The 18614-nt window shown below is 46.5% G+C and overlaps 1 protein-coding gene across 1 annotated transcript; it reads left to right on the top strand.

The window, feature by feature from the left end:
• The first annotated feature begins 449 nt into the window (after positions 1–449).
• Positions 450–17651, top strand: kit (KIT proto-oncogene receptor tyrosine kinase). Its single transcript, XM_022751422.1, has 21 exons — positions 450–504; positions 2655–2918; positions 4194–4478; positions 4578–4717; positions 5349–5541; positions 6317–6503; positions 7235–7350; positions 7549–7663; positions 8890–9074; positions 10423–10529; positions 10691–10817; positions 11318–11422; positions 11739–11849; positions 12026–12167; positions 12338–12432; positions 12571–12701; positions 13069–13191; positions 14339–14450; positions 14542–14641; positions 14992–15097; positions 17152–17651. The coding sequence occupies exons 1-21, from the start codon at positions 450–452 to the stop codon at positions 17332–17334; spliced, it is 2982 nt and encodes a 993-aa protein (XP_022607143.1). The 3' UTR covers positions 17335–17651.
• The last annotated feature ends 963 nt before the right edge of the window (positions 17652–18614 follow it).

Below are 18614 nucleotides of genomic sequence, written 5' to 3'. Positions count from 1 at the left end.
ATCGGTCTATCTAACTGTGAGATCGCTTTTCTTGTCGGGAAGCATGACAACAGGTCCCCAAACACCTCCCCTCTGCGCGTGCAACGTGTGAGTAATAGGCTCCACCACTTGGTTCTCCCATAAACATGTTGTTGACGCCACAGTCGGTCAGAGATAGGTACCCGGTCCGCCTGCCCTCCCTCCCGTCCGCCCGCCCGCCCGTCCGCCGGCCACCGTCCCCTCTGGCGCGCTCCAGGAGAACAGCATGTTTGCAGACAGGCGACGGCTGCTGTTGCTGAGAGCTGTAGCTGTAGCTGAGCATCTGTGCCTTTAAAGACTTGTTAGTGCGCCTCAGCCCCGCAGTCAAGTTCCCACAACTACGACGCGCTGTGCATGCGAGTAGAGTAGAGCTACCTACAACCGGAGAGGCACTGGCTCACCTTCACGGCTAGACCCATGGAATAATAACGATGGAATACCTCTGGATACTGCTGTCTGTCTTTTTACAGTTCACCTTCCATCCAGGTAAGACTCCGCTTTTGCAACTGATGCGCCACTTTACGCACTCAACTTGTTGCTGCTCACTTTCTCCGCTTTTTCTTTCTTTTGTTTCGCTTTTGTTTGTTTGTTTGTTTGTTTGTTGTTGTTTTACTGCTGCGGCAGATACTCAGCTGCTCTGTAGATAACCCACATCACAGCGGAGTGAAGCGCCTTCATGATGCATTTCTCCACACTTTTCTTTGTTCGGTGGAGGTGGAGGGAGGTGGAGGTGCAGTCGGACAACCTCGAGTCACTGAAACCTAATGAGGAAAGTGGATACTGTGGCTGGTGATGTGGATACCAAGTGCGCCTCTTTAATAATGCAGGTTTTATTCGAGAGAACAGGGCGCCATTAACACGACATAAAGTCATCGAACAGAGGAGCTAAAGTAATGAAATACAGGAGACTGTGTGTCGTGTTGTGCGCTCGGTGCAGGCTGCAGGTTCACTGTGGAAATATATCTGCTGCTTCTCATTCCACCGCGCTGATGTGTGCAGGACTGTCAGGCGCGCTGATGTCATTTCTCACTTTATGGATAAATCTTGACACGTGTGACTTTTACGCTTTAGAACATTTTCCCCCCACGGTCTGTTTATTGTTCTTTGCTCTGGAGATGGATTTTAGAAACACACACACACACACATTGCAACAATAGCTTGGCTTCATCTTCAGAGTGGAGCCGAGCTCCTCTAACACCTAATTGTGTTTTTACTGGCGTCTGACACAAATACTTGGGGCCCGGCCTGTTTCCGTTGGGAGGCTTCAGCTTTTCAGGGTTCGTCTGTTTATGTTTTTATCTGCTCGGGCGCAGTCTGGGATTTTCCCCAGAGATAACGCGCACATTTATGGAAAGCAGCTTGGCAAACCATCTCTGCCCGAAACGAGCGGTGAACCGCAGGGTTGCTGCTTCACTTCGCGCCGCCTCGCGCACCTCCGCGCGCTCAGGGCGGCATCAGGTGGACTCTGTTTTTTGTTTTTCTCTTTTCTGTTTTGCCCACATGCCGACAGCTTGATACTGTGGCCTGTGATGCGCCCGTGGGATGTTCATGCCGCGCTGGCAGGGGATTTGAATGAGGCAGTGTGCGGGCTGTCATGTGATGCACCGAGGCGCGGCGTGAAGTTTGCCTTCAGCCCGTTTACGCAGGAACTTCCACCGGGTCTCCTCCAGTCCTCTGCGATGGCTGAATAAAAAACACAGACATGTTTCAACGAGGAGAACGTGCTGATCCTTTACGTTAACCTCCACAGCTGTTAGTCAAATATTTGCGCAGAGACGCGGAGGATCCGCAAACACAGCGGCAATTAGCATCAGTGAGAGTCTCCAACAGACACAGCCCGCTATAATGAGACACCGCTGTTTGCTGTTCCGTGATTCCACTGAATAAGTGTTGAAGAGAAGCCGCCACACCCTTCAGCAGATCTCAGCCAGAGAGCTGAGGTGAGGGAACAAGTGGTGTCGCATGTGGAAGTGTGTGTTTTTATTTATACTAAAGGAATGAGCCTGTGTGTGTCAGCAGCATGTATCACACACACACACACACACACACACACACAGAGTCCTGCAGCGGTCATCACGCTGGTCTGAGGGGAGAAAGTGGGGCCTGAAGACCCCCACCTCATGCACACACACACACACACACACTCTCTCGGCTCAGGCGTCAGGAGGGGTGAGGGGTCAGTCCCTGCTGTCTGTACCTGCATTAAAGGCTCAGTACGTCACTTGTTGTGGTCGCAGTTGAAGATAAATGTAAGATCGTGATTTGATCTGTTTAAATCTAAAAAAAAAAAAAAACCCAAACAAACAAAAACCCTTCAAATGAAACGATCTGAGAATTAAAATTCTAACTCACATGTACACTTCGCTCCTAACTGCAGTTTGTCAGAACAGCTGTCTGAGCGTGAAGCTGCTGCAGTCAGGTGGCAGGTTTGTGCTGCTTACCTGTGGAGCAGCAGTACACCTGTACACCTGGGGGGGGGCATGTGTTGACACATCTTGACTTCACAGCAGATAAAATGTCTCTTATCAGTCGTTTGACTTTTCATCACTTCAGTGTCCTAAATATCAGCTGCACGGATCTGACCATTCTAACTTGTTTTCACGTGTTCTGTTGAACCTCCTCTCTACCCGCCACAGGCAACGCCAAGCCCGCCATCACCACCGCTGAGCACGGCCGCCTCGTCATCGACCTCAACAGGCCGTTCGAGCTGCGTTGCCAGGGTGAGAAGGAGATGCAGTGGCAGCGGGAGGACCGGCCCAATGTGAAGCTGCGGGGAGAGAAGAAGGTGGACGGGATGTCCACGCTGCACGTCACCAGGGCTCTGCCCGGTCACATGGGCCGCTACATCTGCCTGGAGAAGAGCTCTGGGGAGCGGGCCTCCGTCTACATCTATGTCAGAGGTAGCTGGATGTTAATTGTCCATGTGCGGATGTATTTTTTCGGTGATTAAACGTGTTTGAGACCGTGTGGAGAGAGAGAGAGAGAGAAGACAGAGGCTTGAGATGTAGAGCAGGTGGAAACAGACTGCAGGGGAGAGCGGAGGAAATGTTTTGGCTCTCCTCTGCGGTGACAGGGAGCAGAGTGTGTGGGTGCGTTTTGCAGAAGAAGGTGTTTGTAACTTTGGCCTGGACAGGTACAGTAGAGACTGCAGCTATTTATTGAGTGCAAGACTGACTTTTACTGTACTTCCTGCTCTATACGACTCCACATTCCCCTGGCTCACAGCCATCACTGCAGGCGCTCACCGTGATCATTCACTGCGCAGTCCACACATCTACCTCTGAGGAACTGCTCCTCATCTGAGAGGCTCCGATAGAACCTCACTGAGTTTGAGTTTCAGATGAACCTGTGCAGCGGGGAAACTGTGGTACTGGATTCATTTGATGTTCCCGGTGTTTCTGTTTGACAGCGCAGCCGAACCCTCAGACAAACAACACGGCACGTGACAACTGTCTTGTTTTTGTTGATGCATTATTTTATGGCTGATCATGGTGACGAACACGCTGCGTTTCCTGTGACTTCTTCACAATAAAAGCCGTGATATATCTCTTGCTAGTTGAACGCGTTATAACGTGATGCAGCAGCGACTGTGTTCATGGGCGTTAGCGCTGAACAACAACAACAAACTGTCATAGAGCAAAATCAGTTTTTAGCCTCAGCTGAGGTGGAAACATCGACGTATAGATGAGAAGAAAGTGCAGTGGAAGCAGACTGAGGAGACAGAAGATATGGGCGGATGAACAGATGAGGGGACTGTAGGTTAATGCACGGAAGCAGAAACGCCATATTTCCATTATGTTTTCCACCATCTGAGGTTTGATTGACACTCTTAATTACAGCCGCATGTCGTGCTCTCTTCTTCTGCAGAGGTTAAACGCCACTCATTGAACCGGCTGCGTACCACCTGCTCCCACTGTTACAGACTTACTTTACCTTCTCATAATTATCCACTGCTCCATCCACAAGTGATGGAGCGGAGCAGCCAGCCAATCACATGGCCCATCCTTTGGAGGAAAGGTTAAAACAACGCCTCCCAAACAGAAACGGTTAGAGGATGGTGTGTGTTACAGAGCGAGGCTTTCTTATATAATGGATGTCACAAACTAAAGCTTTAATAAGTTGGCGTGCGGCCCTGTTTACACCTCTGATGACTGATCGCATTTTTATTTTGGCAGATCCTGATAATCCCTTCAGAAAATCAATGGTGTTCAACATTCTCACTCGTGTGGGAGACACTGCTTCCATCCCCTGCCTGGCAACCGATCCGAGTCTGGGCAACCTGCGCCTGGAAACGTGCTCCAGCACAGCTCTGGCCTCTGGTCTCAACTACTCTGCCAGCCTGGAGCAAGGCATCACCATCCACAACACGCAGAAGGCCTACGAGGGTTGCTACGTGTGCACGGGAACTCTCAAGGGAAGGCACATCAGATCCCACGACTACCACCTGACAGTGCGACCAGGTGAAGGAGGGCAGATGCTTGTGTGTGTGTGTGTGCATCGTTGTGTGTGTGTGTGTGTGTGTGTCAAAACCTCCCTGACACACCTCCATTTCTTTCCAGTCCCCATCGCTCCTCCTGTGATTGAGATGCAGGCCCCCAAAAGAGTGGTCCTGACCCGGAACGAGAGTCTGTCCCTCACCTGCAACACCACCAACGTCAACGGGGACATCAAGCTGCAGTGGGTCACCCCACCTGGCTCGGTGAGACCCTTCTGCCTTATTCTTTGCTGTGTGCTGTGCTGCTGGTGGAGGACTGAACTCTTCGTTTTTGTTGGTGGGCTCGTTTTCTGTGTATTGAGTTGCGTGTTCAGACTGTAGTGTGAGTATTGAATATTGTCTCGTGAGATCTACTGGAGCTTCGGCCGTTTGACTGAAGCGTGTGGGGAGGAGTCAGCCACTAGACATCAGCTGTCCTGGGGGGGGGGGTTCAGTACAGGTAGCCTCATTCTACCTGCCAACTGCTAATTGAGCCGTCACCAGTGATGTTAGTCAACCATGATGTTACTTTCAACCATTTCCCAAACTGGTTTTCTTCCTACTGAGAGGTTTTCCTGCAGCTGGCGTCAGTGGTTGTCTGTTCTAATGAACAACAGCAACAGGGGTCAAAGGTCACGCTGTCTAAGCTTCAGGATCTTGGCTGTGTGTGCACCATGTTGACTACCGTGTGCGTACGTGTGTGTGTGTGTGTGTGTGTGTGTGTGTGTGTGTGTGTGTGTGTGTGTGTGCGTGTGCGTGTGCTGGCATGCGGCTGGGTGTGTGTCAGTGTTTGTGTGCTTGGCGAGGATAGACATGCAGACAGGGTTAATCTCTAGAGATCTCTGGGCGTTGACAGGGTGCCGTCTGGTATCCACAGCAACCAGCAAAGATTGACGGTGCTTCACGCATCCTGACGGAGAACTTCACTCACATGCGCAGCTCCACGTTGCACGTTGCGGCGGTCGGGCCCCAAGACGCCGGGACGTACCGATGTGAAGCCGAGAACGAAAGAGGGGTCAGCACGCAGTCGGTGCGGCTCGATGTTTATGGTGAGTGTGTGAGAGGATCAGCTGACAGTGAAAGCTGCAGCCGCTCACTGACGTTTCACTCTTGTCTTTAAGGCAGCTTTAAGTTTCCTCATTTTCAACAGGAAATGTTGCATATTCACTTTCTTGCTGAGATTCAGGTGATAGGAGATTTATCATATCTGTATGGTAAATGTTAAGCTATTTCCCACAGTTAGTTAGCCTAGCTTAGCATAAAGACTGGAAACAGAGACAGCTAGCCTGGCTCTAAGAAAACCTTTACTAAACCCCCTAACATTGACTAGTTAACATGTTGTTTAGCATTGGTTCCATCTGGACAAACATAAAACAGACAGCTTGCTGTTTTACGGGGTGTTATGTGCTGGATTATTTCCTGACCGGCCACATTAACCTCCTTAATTAACAGGATATCTGGTAATAATGAGGCGAAACCATGTAAATCAGAGAGCTGTTGTTTTTACGCCTCAGTTTTTATACAATACAGAACCGGTCAGAGCCAGGCTAGCTGTTTCCCTCTGTCTCCAGTCTTTACGCTAAGCTAAGCTAACCAGCTGCTCGTGGAGATTGTAGGATATGAGAGTGGGATTGATGTTTTCAGAAAGTGAATAAGGATATTTCCCTAAATGTCAAAGTCTTGAGTGATTGTCTGTGTTGTCTTCCCTGGTCTCTGTGTCTGGGAGGTGCACCATGCAAACACCAGTGAGTGTGTCGCCCAGCACAACCTCATTTTACCCCTCTGCAGACCCTCTAACCACACCTCCCCCCTCTCCTCTTTCAGACAAAGGGTTCATCAACTTAACGCCCACAAACAACAGAACCATCCACGTGCGCTCGGGCGAGAGCTTGACCCTGAACGCTGACATGGAGGCCTATCCCAAACCACACACCTTCTCCTGGAGCTTCATGGGCCACGAGCTGAAGAACACAACCGACCACGTCATCACCACACACAGCCACGAATACAGGCGAGGCGACACACAGACGCACGCTACTTTACCACCCAGATGAAAATGTTCATTACCGTCCGTCAGTGGAATTTACCACCTTTGGTTCGGCTGCAGGTGATAATGCAACAGCTGCTCTTGTCACAGCTGCCTGAGAAATTCAGCTGAAATCCTAAAGATACTCCGGGGTTTCCAGTGAAATAGAAACTGATTACAGATAACTTTCATGCGAAAAGAAGTCACAAAATATCTGCAGTGTTACCTCCGTGCAGGGGTTACCAATGTTACATAACTTTATTCAAGGTGAATTAGTTTTTGCTCATGTGTCACGATGTTTATTATAAACAATTCTTTTAATGTGGGAGAACTAGGACGCTCCCTTTAGGCTTCAATTTCACATGACCGCCTGAAGCAGCTGGTGCGCAGTGCGAGACAATCACTGAAGCCTTTCTTACAGTGTTCAAAATCAATAAATCAATTCCAATAACAGGAGCAATCTTATTTCTAGAATCGCCTCCAGAGTCATTGGATGTAAAGAAAAACAAAAAGACTGCAGAGTTAATATTTCTCTGTTAAAGTCTCATGTGCAGAACAAAACAAAACACTGAATGAGCCGACGTGGATAAAAGAACAGTATCAGCTCTGCTCTGTTTATGCACCATTAAAACATTACTAGTCATCGTGTTTCCTCGGGTTTGTAAAAGAAAATCAATAAGAGCATTCATGCTAAAAATGTGATGTGTTGTGTTCAGGTACAGCAGCGAGCTGAGGCTGGTGCGGCTGAAAATGTCAGAGGGAGGAGTTTACACCTTTCGAGCCTCCAACGGCGACGCGTCAGTGAATCAGACGTTCACCATCTTTGTGACCAGTAAGTCGTGTCATAGATTTCGTTGAAAGGTTTTTCGTTCCCTCAAGCCACATGATGAATTTCATTACTCCGCCTTGTGTTAATTTTCGCGAGGGAATAGGTTGTGATGACCCCCCCCCCCCCTGCAGCACACGTACCTGGCTGAGGTTCATTACAATGGGATGAAATGTAAAATAAACATTAACCCTTGTTTGTCAGGTAAACCCGAGATCGTATCTCACGAGGGCCCGGTGGACGGACAGGTACGCTGTGTGGCTGAGGGGTTTCCTGCCCCCCAGATCACCTGGTATTACTGTGAGCAGCCGTACATCAGGTGAGGACCTCAACCGATCTGATCATCAGATATCGACACCTGCATGAAAGTGAAACCTTCTGCCAGAGTTAGAATCATTTCAGATTTCTGCATTTCTGTTTTTGTTTGTGCTTCTCTCGCTGGTTTGAAGTTGGGAAACGTTGTGATGTCTGGCCATCAGTCGACTAAACAAGAGGAAAAGTGCCAAACCAAAATCAAAAGCAGCTCTATCTTGTGTAATCTAACAAACAAAATGCTCCACAACAATCCAATTATTAGATTTATGTCAGCAGATAAATGCCATGGCTTTTGCAACGGCAGTGAGGCATCTACTTTTATTGCTCCAGCACGATGATTTAAGCCGTGGAAACTCTGAATACGTCCGTGTTTCTCGCACTTCTGCAAATTCCTAGGTGCTTTATCAGGAAGTTGTTTGCACAGAGCACCACCTGTTCGTCGCACGCTGGCAGATCCGTTACATTCATACACCTCGAGGGTCCTTAAGGTCACGCTAAAGACACATTGGATAGAGGAATGATGATGGCGGTGGAATGTGGGATTGTGGGATTTGACGGGGGCTGACTTGTGATTGGTTGACGGTGATAAAGATGACCCCCATGTGACAGGGGATTGGAGAGAATTGATTTGTGATTGGTGGGGGCGCGGGGACACCTGCCCGGATACAACTGGACACGGCTCATCTCCGTGTCAAACGTAAAGTGTGTTGAGGGAGGAGCCGCCGGTTGCCGTAGCAACACCAATCCCAAGCAGCACAGGCAATGAATCATAAGTGATTATCCAAACTTTATCCAGTCATTTTTTAATCATAATCAAATCCACTTAATAGCTATTACATACAGGCACGCAAATGTATGTACCGGACCGGCTGTGACGGCTAAGCCTGTGACCAGAGAGCACTGAGATAACAGCTGCTCTTTATGGAGCCCTGTGCTACCTGCACGTTTCACCTTTGTTTCATGTGCACTGAACCCCCCACACACACACACACACACACACACTGTTACCATGACCTACTAACTCCTGGCAACAAAAAAAAAAACCTCAAACGTGAACACATGTTCTGCATTTTCTGTGAAGTCGTGTTGTTGAGGAAAGAGTTTCCACGGCTCAGGTGAGGAATGTGGGTCAGGGCGACGAAGCCTGAGCGTCCTGAAAGGAGACAATTGACGAATAGCTCGGTGATCCCGTCAGCCGTTTGTCAACAATGTGTAATCTTCTGCCCTCAGGTGCTCCCAACAGGTGAACGCCACCCAGGAGGAGCACAACGTGATCACCGTCACGCTCTTCAGCCCCATGTTTGGGAAGACGGAGGTGGAGAGCCGGGTGAACGTCAGCAGGGGACGGTTCAACACTCTGGAATGTGTGGCCACCGTGGAGGGAGAGCAGGCCTACACGCTCTTCTCCATCAGCGGTGAGTGCAGATATCACACACATGCAGAGTAAGACATTTAAATAAGTCAACTCAAACATGAATTGATGTAATCCTCTGCACGGCTTCACCTTCAGGTTAGAAGAGCAACGGCGTCAGTGCTACAAGAAAAATCTCTTTTCAGACAAATCTTTCAGTTTCATTAAAACTTTGTGGAGTAAATTCTGTGGCGTTAAATATTCTGTCACCCAAACAAAGTTATCTGAGCTCTGCCCTGTAGTAAACCACGTGAAGGATTTATTCCTCGGCTCACAATATTTACTAAAAGCATGACTTTGGGGAGGATTAACCCATAAACGTGGTCTTACAACAACAGGTGGGTCCTCCATAATCTGTTAGGTAAACATTTGCAAGGAGAGATACCTCAGACATTACTGGCCACGATAAGAGGTTGTCACTTACACAAAGGAATTAGCTTTAGTCCATTGTTTACTTTATGACTCCAAATCCGCTCTGTTATAACGGCTTCCCCATCTGTTATACAATATCTTCAAAATGGTGTGAGCAGCAGGAACTGAAAGTACAGCAAAGTTTTGTCCCCGTCTGAGCCAGGAGACCGGTTTATGCGGACACCGGGGGGAGGGGGGGGGGGGGGCGGGGGGGGGGGGGGTCTGTGGGCGAGCGTTTGCGGCCAGGCGGGACAGGCCGGTGGGATCATGTGCCCAGGATTTTTGTGCTTCACAGAGTAGCAGCAGACCAGGCGGAGGCGCTGAGAGTGTGCAGCGCAGTAGGAGTCCTGGCGGTGCCGGGCGTTCTGGGGCTGTGGGAGGCTCGGAGGTGTCAGTGAGCTGCAGCAGAGAATACACAGAGCTTTAGAAACCACTGACAGGTTTACAGGGGATTAGTTCCTGCAGACTCTGCATTCTCAGATTTGAAGTGGAGAGAAAGCTCCTTATCTCTAAAGAGCTTATTACACCCCAGTGTACAGAGGAGCAAAACAATAAGGCATAACAAACAGCCAGACACAAAGGAACAGAACACTGATTATATATAATTACTCACCGGCACAGCTGTAAAAGCAACAGCGATACAGTGAAACGCAGAATAATCACGAGCGATTTGAAGCAGTTCAACAAAATAAATGCAGAATTTGAAAACAGAGGAAAAAAGCAGAGAACTCCTCAGTATGTATACATATATAATTGGATTAGTTTGCTGTGATTTGACCAAAGTGGGCTTTGCTGTGACTTAGCCCTTCTCTGGCTTACCTTAATGCCCCTTTGCAATGTCATTCAGAGTGTAAACACGGCAAACCAAAGAGACAGCGTCTGATTGGCTCTAATGTCGCCGCTCTTGTGTTCAACATGATGGTTTCTGTCTCCCCCCGCAGAGAGAACTGTTCCCCACGATCTGTTCACCCCCCTGCTAATTGGCTCCGTGTCAGCCGCAGGCATCCTCTGCCTCGTCCTCATCATGCTGTTCTACAAGTACATGCAGGTAAGATCGCTCTGAGCTTTTCCCGCACGCCGCGGCCTCTTCCGTCACATTCTCAAACACGACGTCAACAAAACGAGTGAAGAAAAAGCAGCTCGGGTTCATGGGTAACATTAATTCATGTTTCACTCTTTTTCTTTCTCTTTTGTCTGCGTTCGTGCCAGAAACCCAAGTACCAGATTCAGTGGAAAGTCATCGAGGGTATCCATGGAAACAACTATGTGTACATTGACCCCACCCAGCTGCCGTACGATCATCAGTGGGAGTTCCCGCGAAACAACTTGCGTTTCGGTGAGCGCCGCGCCCCTCCTGTTCTAGAAATCATCTGCAGTGTGTGTCTGTGCGATTTCCATTAATCTGTCACTCCTGACACAGTGTGTGTCCTGGGTGTCATGTCTCAGGTGTGAATCAGGGCAGCAGCAGAGTGATGTGGAGATAAATGTGGGTTTGTGTCGGTCATAAAGTCGGCCTGACGTTATCTCTGCCGCCCTCAGGCCACTTCACACTGACTGACAGACACGCCGTCTGTGGTCACCAGAAACGAACCAGTTCCACAGGTCATTAATAATGAAACCTTACTCCCTCACTGCAAACACCATATTGTTGACATATTCTGGGTGTTGTTTTTAACCAACCTCCTCAAACAGGATCCTGCGTGTCCTGGTGCCTACGTTCACAGCCCGGGGGCTCAAACTGGTGTTGTCCTAGGAACACTGGCACGGGGCCAGTTAGTGGGAGGGAAGCAGGACGGGGGGGAATAACAGTTTTTGTGTCTGTCCTCTCGTCTTCAGGGAAGACGCTGGGATCTGGTGCGTTTGGGAAAGTGGTGGAAGCCACTGCGTACGGTCTCTCCAAAGCAGACTCCGTCATGACGGTGGCTGTGAAAATGCTCAAATGTAAGCACGACACACACACACACACACACACACACACACACACACACACACACACACACACACACACACACACACACGCCGGGACATATTAACAACATGATTCGTCCTGCAGCTTTTCAGGGACGAGCCATGACAATGTTATGTGGATGTTTTTATTTGGTGGTTTGTCAAATCAACATATCCAACAGGAAGCTTTTATTTCAGTTTGCAGAAACCAGCGCATGATAGTCTGTATAAACACAGTTGATTGTGAGCTCAGTTTTACTCCTAATCCTTTTATAAACGCTCATCCTGTTTTGTGTTTTTCTCTCCGCAGCGAGCGCTCATGCCACGGAGAAAGAGGCGCTGATGTCAGAGCTGAAAGTCCTCAGTTACTTGGGAAACCACATGAACATTGTGAACCTGCTGGGAGCCTGCACTGTTGGAGGTGCGGCCGCCATGTTGCACTTCAGTATCATTTAAAACTGTGGAGTGAATCTGGAAACTATGACTGGGGGGGGGGGTTCATTCTTTCACCTCATTACTCAGATTTTTACAAAACGCAGGTGTCGTCGTGTATTTGGCGAGACGACTCTCACGAGGCGTGTGTCTCTTTGTCTGCAGGTCCCACACTCGTGATAACAGAGTACTGCTGCTTCGGAGACCTTCTTAATTTTCTACGCAGAAAGAGAGAATCCTTCATCTGCTTCAAGCCGGAGGAAGACTGCTACTACCGCAACATCACGCCGCAGAGAGACACAGCTGGGTCAGGTTCTTTTCTTGTGTATAAAGAGCGGTTTATTGTGCATGGAAAAGAAAAGAGAGTACTAGTATTTACTATCCAGAACGTGCGTAGGAGGAGGGTATTTGGACAGCAGCGTGCCTATGTGTGGCTGTGGCTCAGCTGAGACCAGACTGCTCCTTTCCTCTTCACAGAGACAGCTTGAACGGCTACATGACCATGAGGCCTTCTGTTGCTGGCAACCCTCCCTTCGGCTCGTCCTCCGAGAAGAGACGCTCGCTGCACAAAGGCAAGCGAGCCAGCCATTCATCAAATACCTCACTGTTGAAAAAAAAAATATATATATATATAGGGAGAAGCATTTGAAGTAAAGACTCGGTGCAGTTTCAGGGAAGTGATCTCCATCCTGTTTGTGTGTCTCTCTCAGGCGGCTCCTACGTGGAAGCAGACGCAGAGAGCGAGATGTTTGACGAGGACGGTCTGTCTCTCGACACCGAGGACCTTCTCAGCTTCTCATACCAAGTGGCCAAAGGCATGGAGTTCTTAGCCTCCAAAAATGTGAGCATCAGCTTCACTGTGCGACTGTCACACTTGATTTCTGAAACTCTGATGATGATGATGATGATGATGATGATGATGATGATGATGATGATGACATGGCAGAGCATGCATCAAGTTTCCACAGCTAGTAAACGGATCTAAAACGCATGTTGGAGCACGCTGCTGAAACATTTATTAGCTGTGAAGAGATACTGTGGCCGGTGAGCTCGTGTATCAGCGTCTTACAGATTCCAGTGCGGAAATTCAGTAGCAAACTGCACGAGAAGAAGCGCCTCGTTCACGATCCCGTGTTAAATCATTGATGGGTCATGTATGTAACGCGTATCGGCAGGTATTAAAGGCAAGCTGTGTGTTTGTTCTCCAGTGTATCCACAGAGACCTGGCAGCCAGAAACATCCTCCTGACTCAAGGAAGAGTGGCAAAGATCTGTGACTTCGGCCTGGCCCGGGACATCACCACCGACTCCAACTATGTAGTCAAAGGAAACGTAAGTAACTGCGTGACACTCGAGACGCGGGACACATTCAGTGGTCATCCTTCAACATGCCATCCAATTAAATCGGCCCTCGTCCTTCAGTTTCCTGCTTTGGAAACCAGTTTGTAAAAGTAATGAGTTGGTGTGTTGGTGGTGCCCTCGCTCAGTCCGTCGTGTCGTTACTTGTCAGAGATCCTGTGTAAGCAAAACTCCTGATTTGGGAGTTTTCCAACTGGCTAGAAAAAAAGCAGATTCAAGATGAAGTCATTCAGGCAATCTGCATGTTGCTGTCGGAGGCCCACCCACACTGACACTTTAATACTCCATGTAAACCTTGATACAGGTGACAGTGCATGATGGATTTATTTACTTGTTAAGCAGCTGAAAAGAATCAAACAAGACGAAAAAACCAACAGGAAACAAATCAAATCTGATTTGTTAAAAAGCTATGATCCAAAAATACAATCACAATAAACTTGATTTAGTTTGAAACCAGCTGCCAGTTACTAAGACTTTTGAAAAGCTGCTGATGTCCAGTCCAGATGTGCCTGCAGCTGAAACCAAAGATCCCTTAGTGTTTTTGGATTGTAACTCCAGACTTATCTGATGTACCTTTTTGTGTGGAGTGAAACTCACCTTGAACCTTATTCGTGTTCTCAGATCATTATGTGTTTTCCTGTCAGAATGTTCCAAGACCTCCGCTCCACAAATTGAGGCAGTAACTCCCATTTAACATATTTAGTTTTATCACCATCCCTGCGGTCTCACTTTGAGCTCCACGCTTGATTTCTACAGATGATTTCTCGGCCTTTATTTAAATCATTAGCCTGATTACACGGTACGCGGCTCTGACGGCGCGTGGCAGCCAAATATTTGCCAAATGAATAGTTAAAAAACTTGGAGACCTGTGTGAAATGTGTGCCTGCATTTTTGTGTAAGTGTCGGGTGTGAGTGTCACAGATGCACCAAGCTCTGCGTGTCTTTAAATCCTGAGGGGAACGGCATGTTCGTACCTCACAATCGGTACAGTCTGTTCATTTAGCAGTCCTCAGTCACAAACCTTCGGCCCACGTCACAGTTAAAAGAAAAATTAAAAAGAAATCACTGGGGAAAGGTTTGACATTTGGACTTTCCGTCTCACCGAGTTCTTCTCTTTCAGGCTCGTCTGCCAGTGAAGTGGATGTCTCCAGAAAGTATCTTTGAGTGCGTGTACACGTTTGAAAGTGACGTGTGGTCCTACGGCATCCTGCTTTGGGAAATCTTCTCACTAGGTATGTCTAGCCGTCCGTTGCGTGGCGGTGTTTGTCCAGCTGTGTGTTTTCAGAAGTGCTCGATGTAACCGAATCTCTCCGCTGAACGCAGGAAACAGTCCTTATCCCGGGATGCCTGTGGACGCCAAGTTCTACAAACTGATAAAAGAAGGTTACAGAATGGACGCTCCAGAGTTTGCACCCAGTGAAATGTGAGTTGTTGTTTAAGATGAGACATGAACGCGTGTAGAAGGTGTTGAAGTGAAATGCGAGTGTTTGTAAAACAGTCATAGGAGAGATGGTGTGATTGGACAGATGGAGGTGGGGAGAGTATGAAAGAATGCAATGTGGGGGATCTGAAAAGCAGCCCGTTCTCATCATGCTGCATTTGGCTTTTCATGAGTGACGAACTAAAACTGAGGACATGTTAAATCTAGATGGAACTGAGAACGGGAAACAGTATGCACACAAAAAGAAAAGGGGATGTAATAACTGCTGACAAATAAAAGTGTGTGTGTGTGTGTGTGTGTGTGTGTGTGTGTGTGCGCGCGCTGCCCCACAGGTATCAGATTATGAGGTCCTGCTGGGATGCTGACCCCTTCAACAGACCCCCCTTCAGGAAGGTCGTGGAAAGGATTGAACAGCAGCTGTCAGATGCCACTAAGCACGTAGGTTTCACCGCTGTGATGCTGTTGACTCAAAACTGCATTCCTCGAAAACAATGACCTGAGAAGACTTCACAGGCCGTTCAACACACATTATGAGGCAGTGAAATAATAGACGCGACTTCAGGCACCTAAAGTGGTAAAAACCTGATGTGACACGGTTCATGTGAGAACTTCGTCATTTTTGAGCCTCGACAAATAACAAAGACGAAGATGTTTACCTTCTGTTTCTGTCTGTTCCTCTACAGTAGGTCACATTATTAATATTCACATTAACATTTACATTGTCGTGACCGCAGCAATACTTTATTATAATTATTATAATGTTTTTTATTCGCAAAAAACATTTAAACACTTGACCAGAGATGTTTAAACATTAGAATTTACAATATCTTTCATGAAAAGTAATTCACTTTATCTTTTCTGTGTCTGGAGACAGTTGACATGAAATCCTATATTTTATATTATTTTTTATATCAGTGTTTACAATCATATACAAAGGCTGATGAAAATCTGTTTAAATGTATTAAAATTTTATGTAAATTGAAGAAGGAAACAGTATTTAACAAATGTTTTTGTAAGAACATTTGGTAGGAACAATTGATAAAAAACTGTAAACTAAAATCTTAACGACCACATTCAGTTTTGTGAACCTGATTATATATATTTCTTACTGTGATGGTTAAAATTCAAATTCAAAGAGGTTCATTTTTTTTTTAACTTTGGGAGGGTCAAAAGTGACTGTAGTTTCAGAAACACCCTTATGCATGAATATTAGCATTGTCCTTTATGCTAAATGCTAAGCCAAGGCTAACGGATGACAGGCTTATTTCACTCTGAAAACTCGGTGTGTGACTGCTGCATCACTTCTTGTGGGGAAAATAGCTTTTAAAGTCACCCCACAGAGTGTGCACACATTATTCAGCTAAAGGTCTGTGGCGTCTCGCAGCATGAGCAGATGTGTTTGACCTCTCGGCTCATCTGATTTTACTAAAGCCTCTGTTGTTCTCTCTGTCTTCTGACACGCTGTGCTAGTTCTTCAGAACGTTAGCTTTAAGGGGATAATTTAACATTTTGGGAAATGTGCTTATTAGCTTTCTCGCTGAGAGTTAGATGAAAAGATGAATACTGCTCTCTCTGTTTGTGAGGGAAATATGAAGCTGGAGACAGTTAGCTTAGCTTAGCATAAACACTGTAAACGGGGAAATTTAATTAACATGTTAAATCTTGTTTAATCTGCACAAAAACCAAGAAGTGAAAAAAAGAGAGAAGTTATTGATCTATTGGAGATTACCGTCTGTGCTTTGATTATTTTTAAACGTCAATTTGTTGTTTTTCTGTGGATTAAACCAAGTTCAGAGGGCTTTTAATTTGAAACAGTTACAGGGAGTGTTTGTATTCACAACGTAAGGCAGTAAGTTTAACTGTGTCGCTGTGTTCGCAGGTCGAAGGGGAGCGAATCTAAACGAATCTAAAATATGAGCAGTTGCTTTTCAAACAGTGAGATTTAGAAATAAAGTCCCGCCTCAAATAAAGGCCGGACATCTTCTGCAGTGGAGGTAAATAAAGCCACTGTTTGAGGAACTGCAATAAAATGGTGAACATGGTAAACTTCAGCTAAACCTTTGCATGTTAGCATTGCCATTGTCACCACATTAGCATGTTTATGTTAGCATTTATGAGTTTAGCCTCACACAGCTGCTAGCATGGAGACTTTTAGTCGTGTTTCACATTGGACGGAGACAGGCTAGCTGTTTACCCTGCTGCTTCCAGTCTTTATGCTAAGCTAAGCTAACTGTCTCCTAGCTCCTTAAAGGAGACAGTGGTTTCAAGCTCATCTAAGTGAATTTGTTGTGAAAGTTTCTTAAAGTTTTACCTTCATGGCGTAATGATACGTGACACAAACACCTAAGTTACTAAAGAGGTAAACTGTGCAGTTGAGGTGAACACTGAAATTTCTGTGATATTTGAAATTGCAGAACTGAAACGGTAAACAATAAAAACCCTAACAAACGTTGTTCCCTCTGCTCCTCTCTCTTTCTCTTCCTTATCTTCAGATTTATCTGAACTTCAGCTTCAGGCTTCCTGTGACGCCCAGAGACAGGGAGGAGCCCAGTTCTCAGAGCACAGCGGTTCACCGTCTCAACTCAGCAGGCACCAACAGCGCTCTGACCCAGCCCTTACTGGTCCAGCACGAGGTCTTCCTGGAGGGGACAACCCTCACAGCGCAACGGGTGTAAGGACCCAACCCGACCTGTCTGGCAGCCTCATAAAGTGCCTGTAATGTTCCGCCACAAACCACCCAACCACTACACCCGCCCACCGCTCTGGTACCGGCAGCGCTTGTCGTCACGTGTCGCAGACGGAATGATAATTGCCATGAATTAGAAGAAAGAACACCGAAGGAAGAATGGCTTTTGTCGTTGCTGTCACTATTATTGCCTGCTGATCATAGGGAGGACAGTTGGACTAATGCTCCCCTGCTCACAGCAAAGAACTGCTGAGGTACCGGGGAGGGTGGAGGGACATCAGCCGTTACTCTAACACTGTCATTGAGTTCATTATTACACTGTTTTGTTATTTTAATTTGTTCTGTTACTTTTTTCCTACACATTTCATAAAAGTTTTCTTGTTTTGTTTTTTGTTTTGTTTTGTTTTTGTTTTTGTTTTTGTTTGTTTTTTTGAGCCACTCCGTACACGACTGTTTCTTTCTATCTATTGGAGTATTTTCTTTTTCTTTTTACATTTTGTGTTTTGTTATTCTTTGCTGTTTTTTCTGTCATAGCGATGTACGTGCAGTTTTTATTTTTGGTTGGCTGTTGCAATTGTTGGAGGAAAAAAGAAAAGAAGCACTTGAGGCACTTGAACTTCACATCATTCCATACACTATGTAATGCAGCTTTTTTTTTTTTTTTTTTCTTTTTATTCCTTCGTTGTCAGTATTATTTCCAGCTGTTTCCAAATGTTTATAAGAAGGATATACTTTCCGGGGGCCAATTTAAAATGAGATATCGAGACACTGGTATATAAGCTATTAGACAGCATGGCGCGTCATGCTTAGAGTCCGTAAGTGCTTCATGTCTTTTAGGAGACACGTTTGTCTTTTTGTGTTGGATGTCACCAGTGTTGGGAAGGTTATGTAACAGGTTATAGATCACTAATTATTAATTATTATAATATAATGAGTAATGTAATGGTTTTAAACACTTAAAGTGATGTATTATTTCTTTTTTTTTATTACTTTTCAGCACCATTAACTTAGTGCCCTGTAGAAATCTCATGACCTAACGACCTCCGAGTTAATATTTAATGAAAACACAATTGAGTAAAATTATCTGTCTACCTGTCACCTGTCCGACCTGCAGACAAGCCTGCAGAAGCTGTTGGTGCTCGGTCACAAGACGCAGAGCAACAGAATGAATTTATATTTCAGCTTTTTTGCTAAAACAGAATATATTTGGAATCCCTTTGAAATCATTCTGACAACAAACATTTTGATTAGTAATTAATCTCTTTTCCT

Source organism: Seriola dumerili, unplaced genomic scaffold, assembly GCF_002260705.1.
Source record: "Seriola dumerili isolate Sdu_G_001 unplaced genomic scaffold, Sdu_1.0 BDQW01000155.1, whole genome shotgun sequence".
Lineage (NCBI taxonomy): Eukaryota > Metazoa > Chordata > Actinopteri > Carangiformes > Carangidae > Seriola > Seriola dumerili.
Note: the sequence above shows the minus strand (reverse complement) of the source record. Positions and strands in the feature narration are given on the sequence as shown.

Bases quoted from the DNA above. Each gene is read 5' to 3' on its own strand.
- kit (XM_022751422.1), top strand. From the start codon at position 450: ATGGAATACCTCTGGATACTGCTGTCTGTCTTTTTACAGTTCACCTTC. The intron at 4,479-4,577 runs GTGAAGGAGGGC...ATTTCTTTCCAG, and splicing joins CCACCTGACAGTGCGACCAG to TCCCCATCGCTCCTCCTGTG. The intron at 14,642-14,991 runs GTGAGTTGTTGT...GCTGCCCCACAG, and splicing joins GAGTTTGCACCCAGTGAAAT to GTATCAGATTATGAGGTCCT.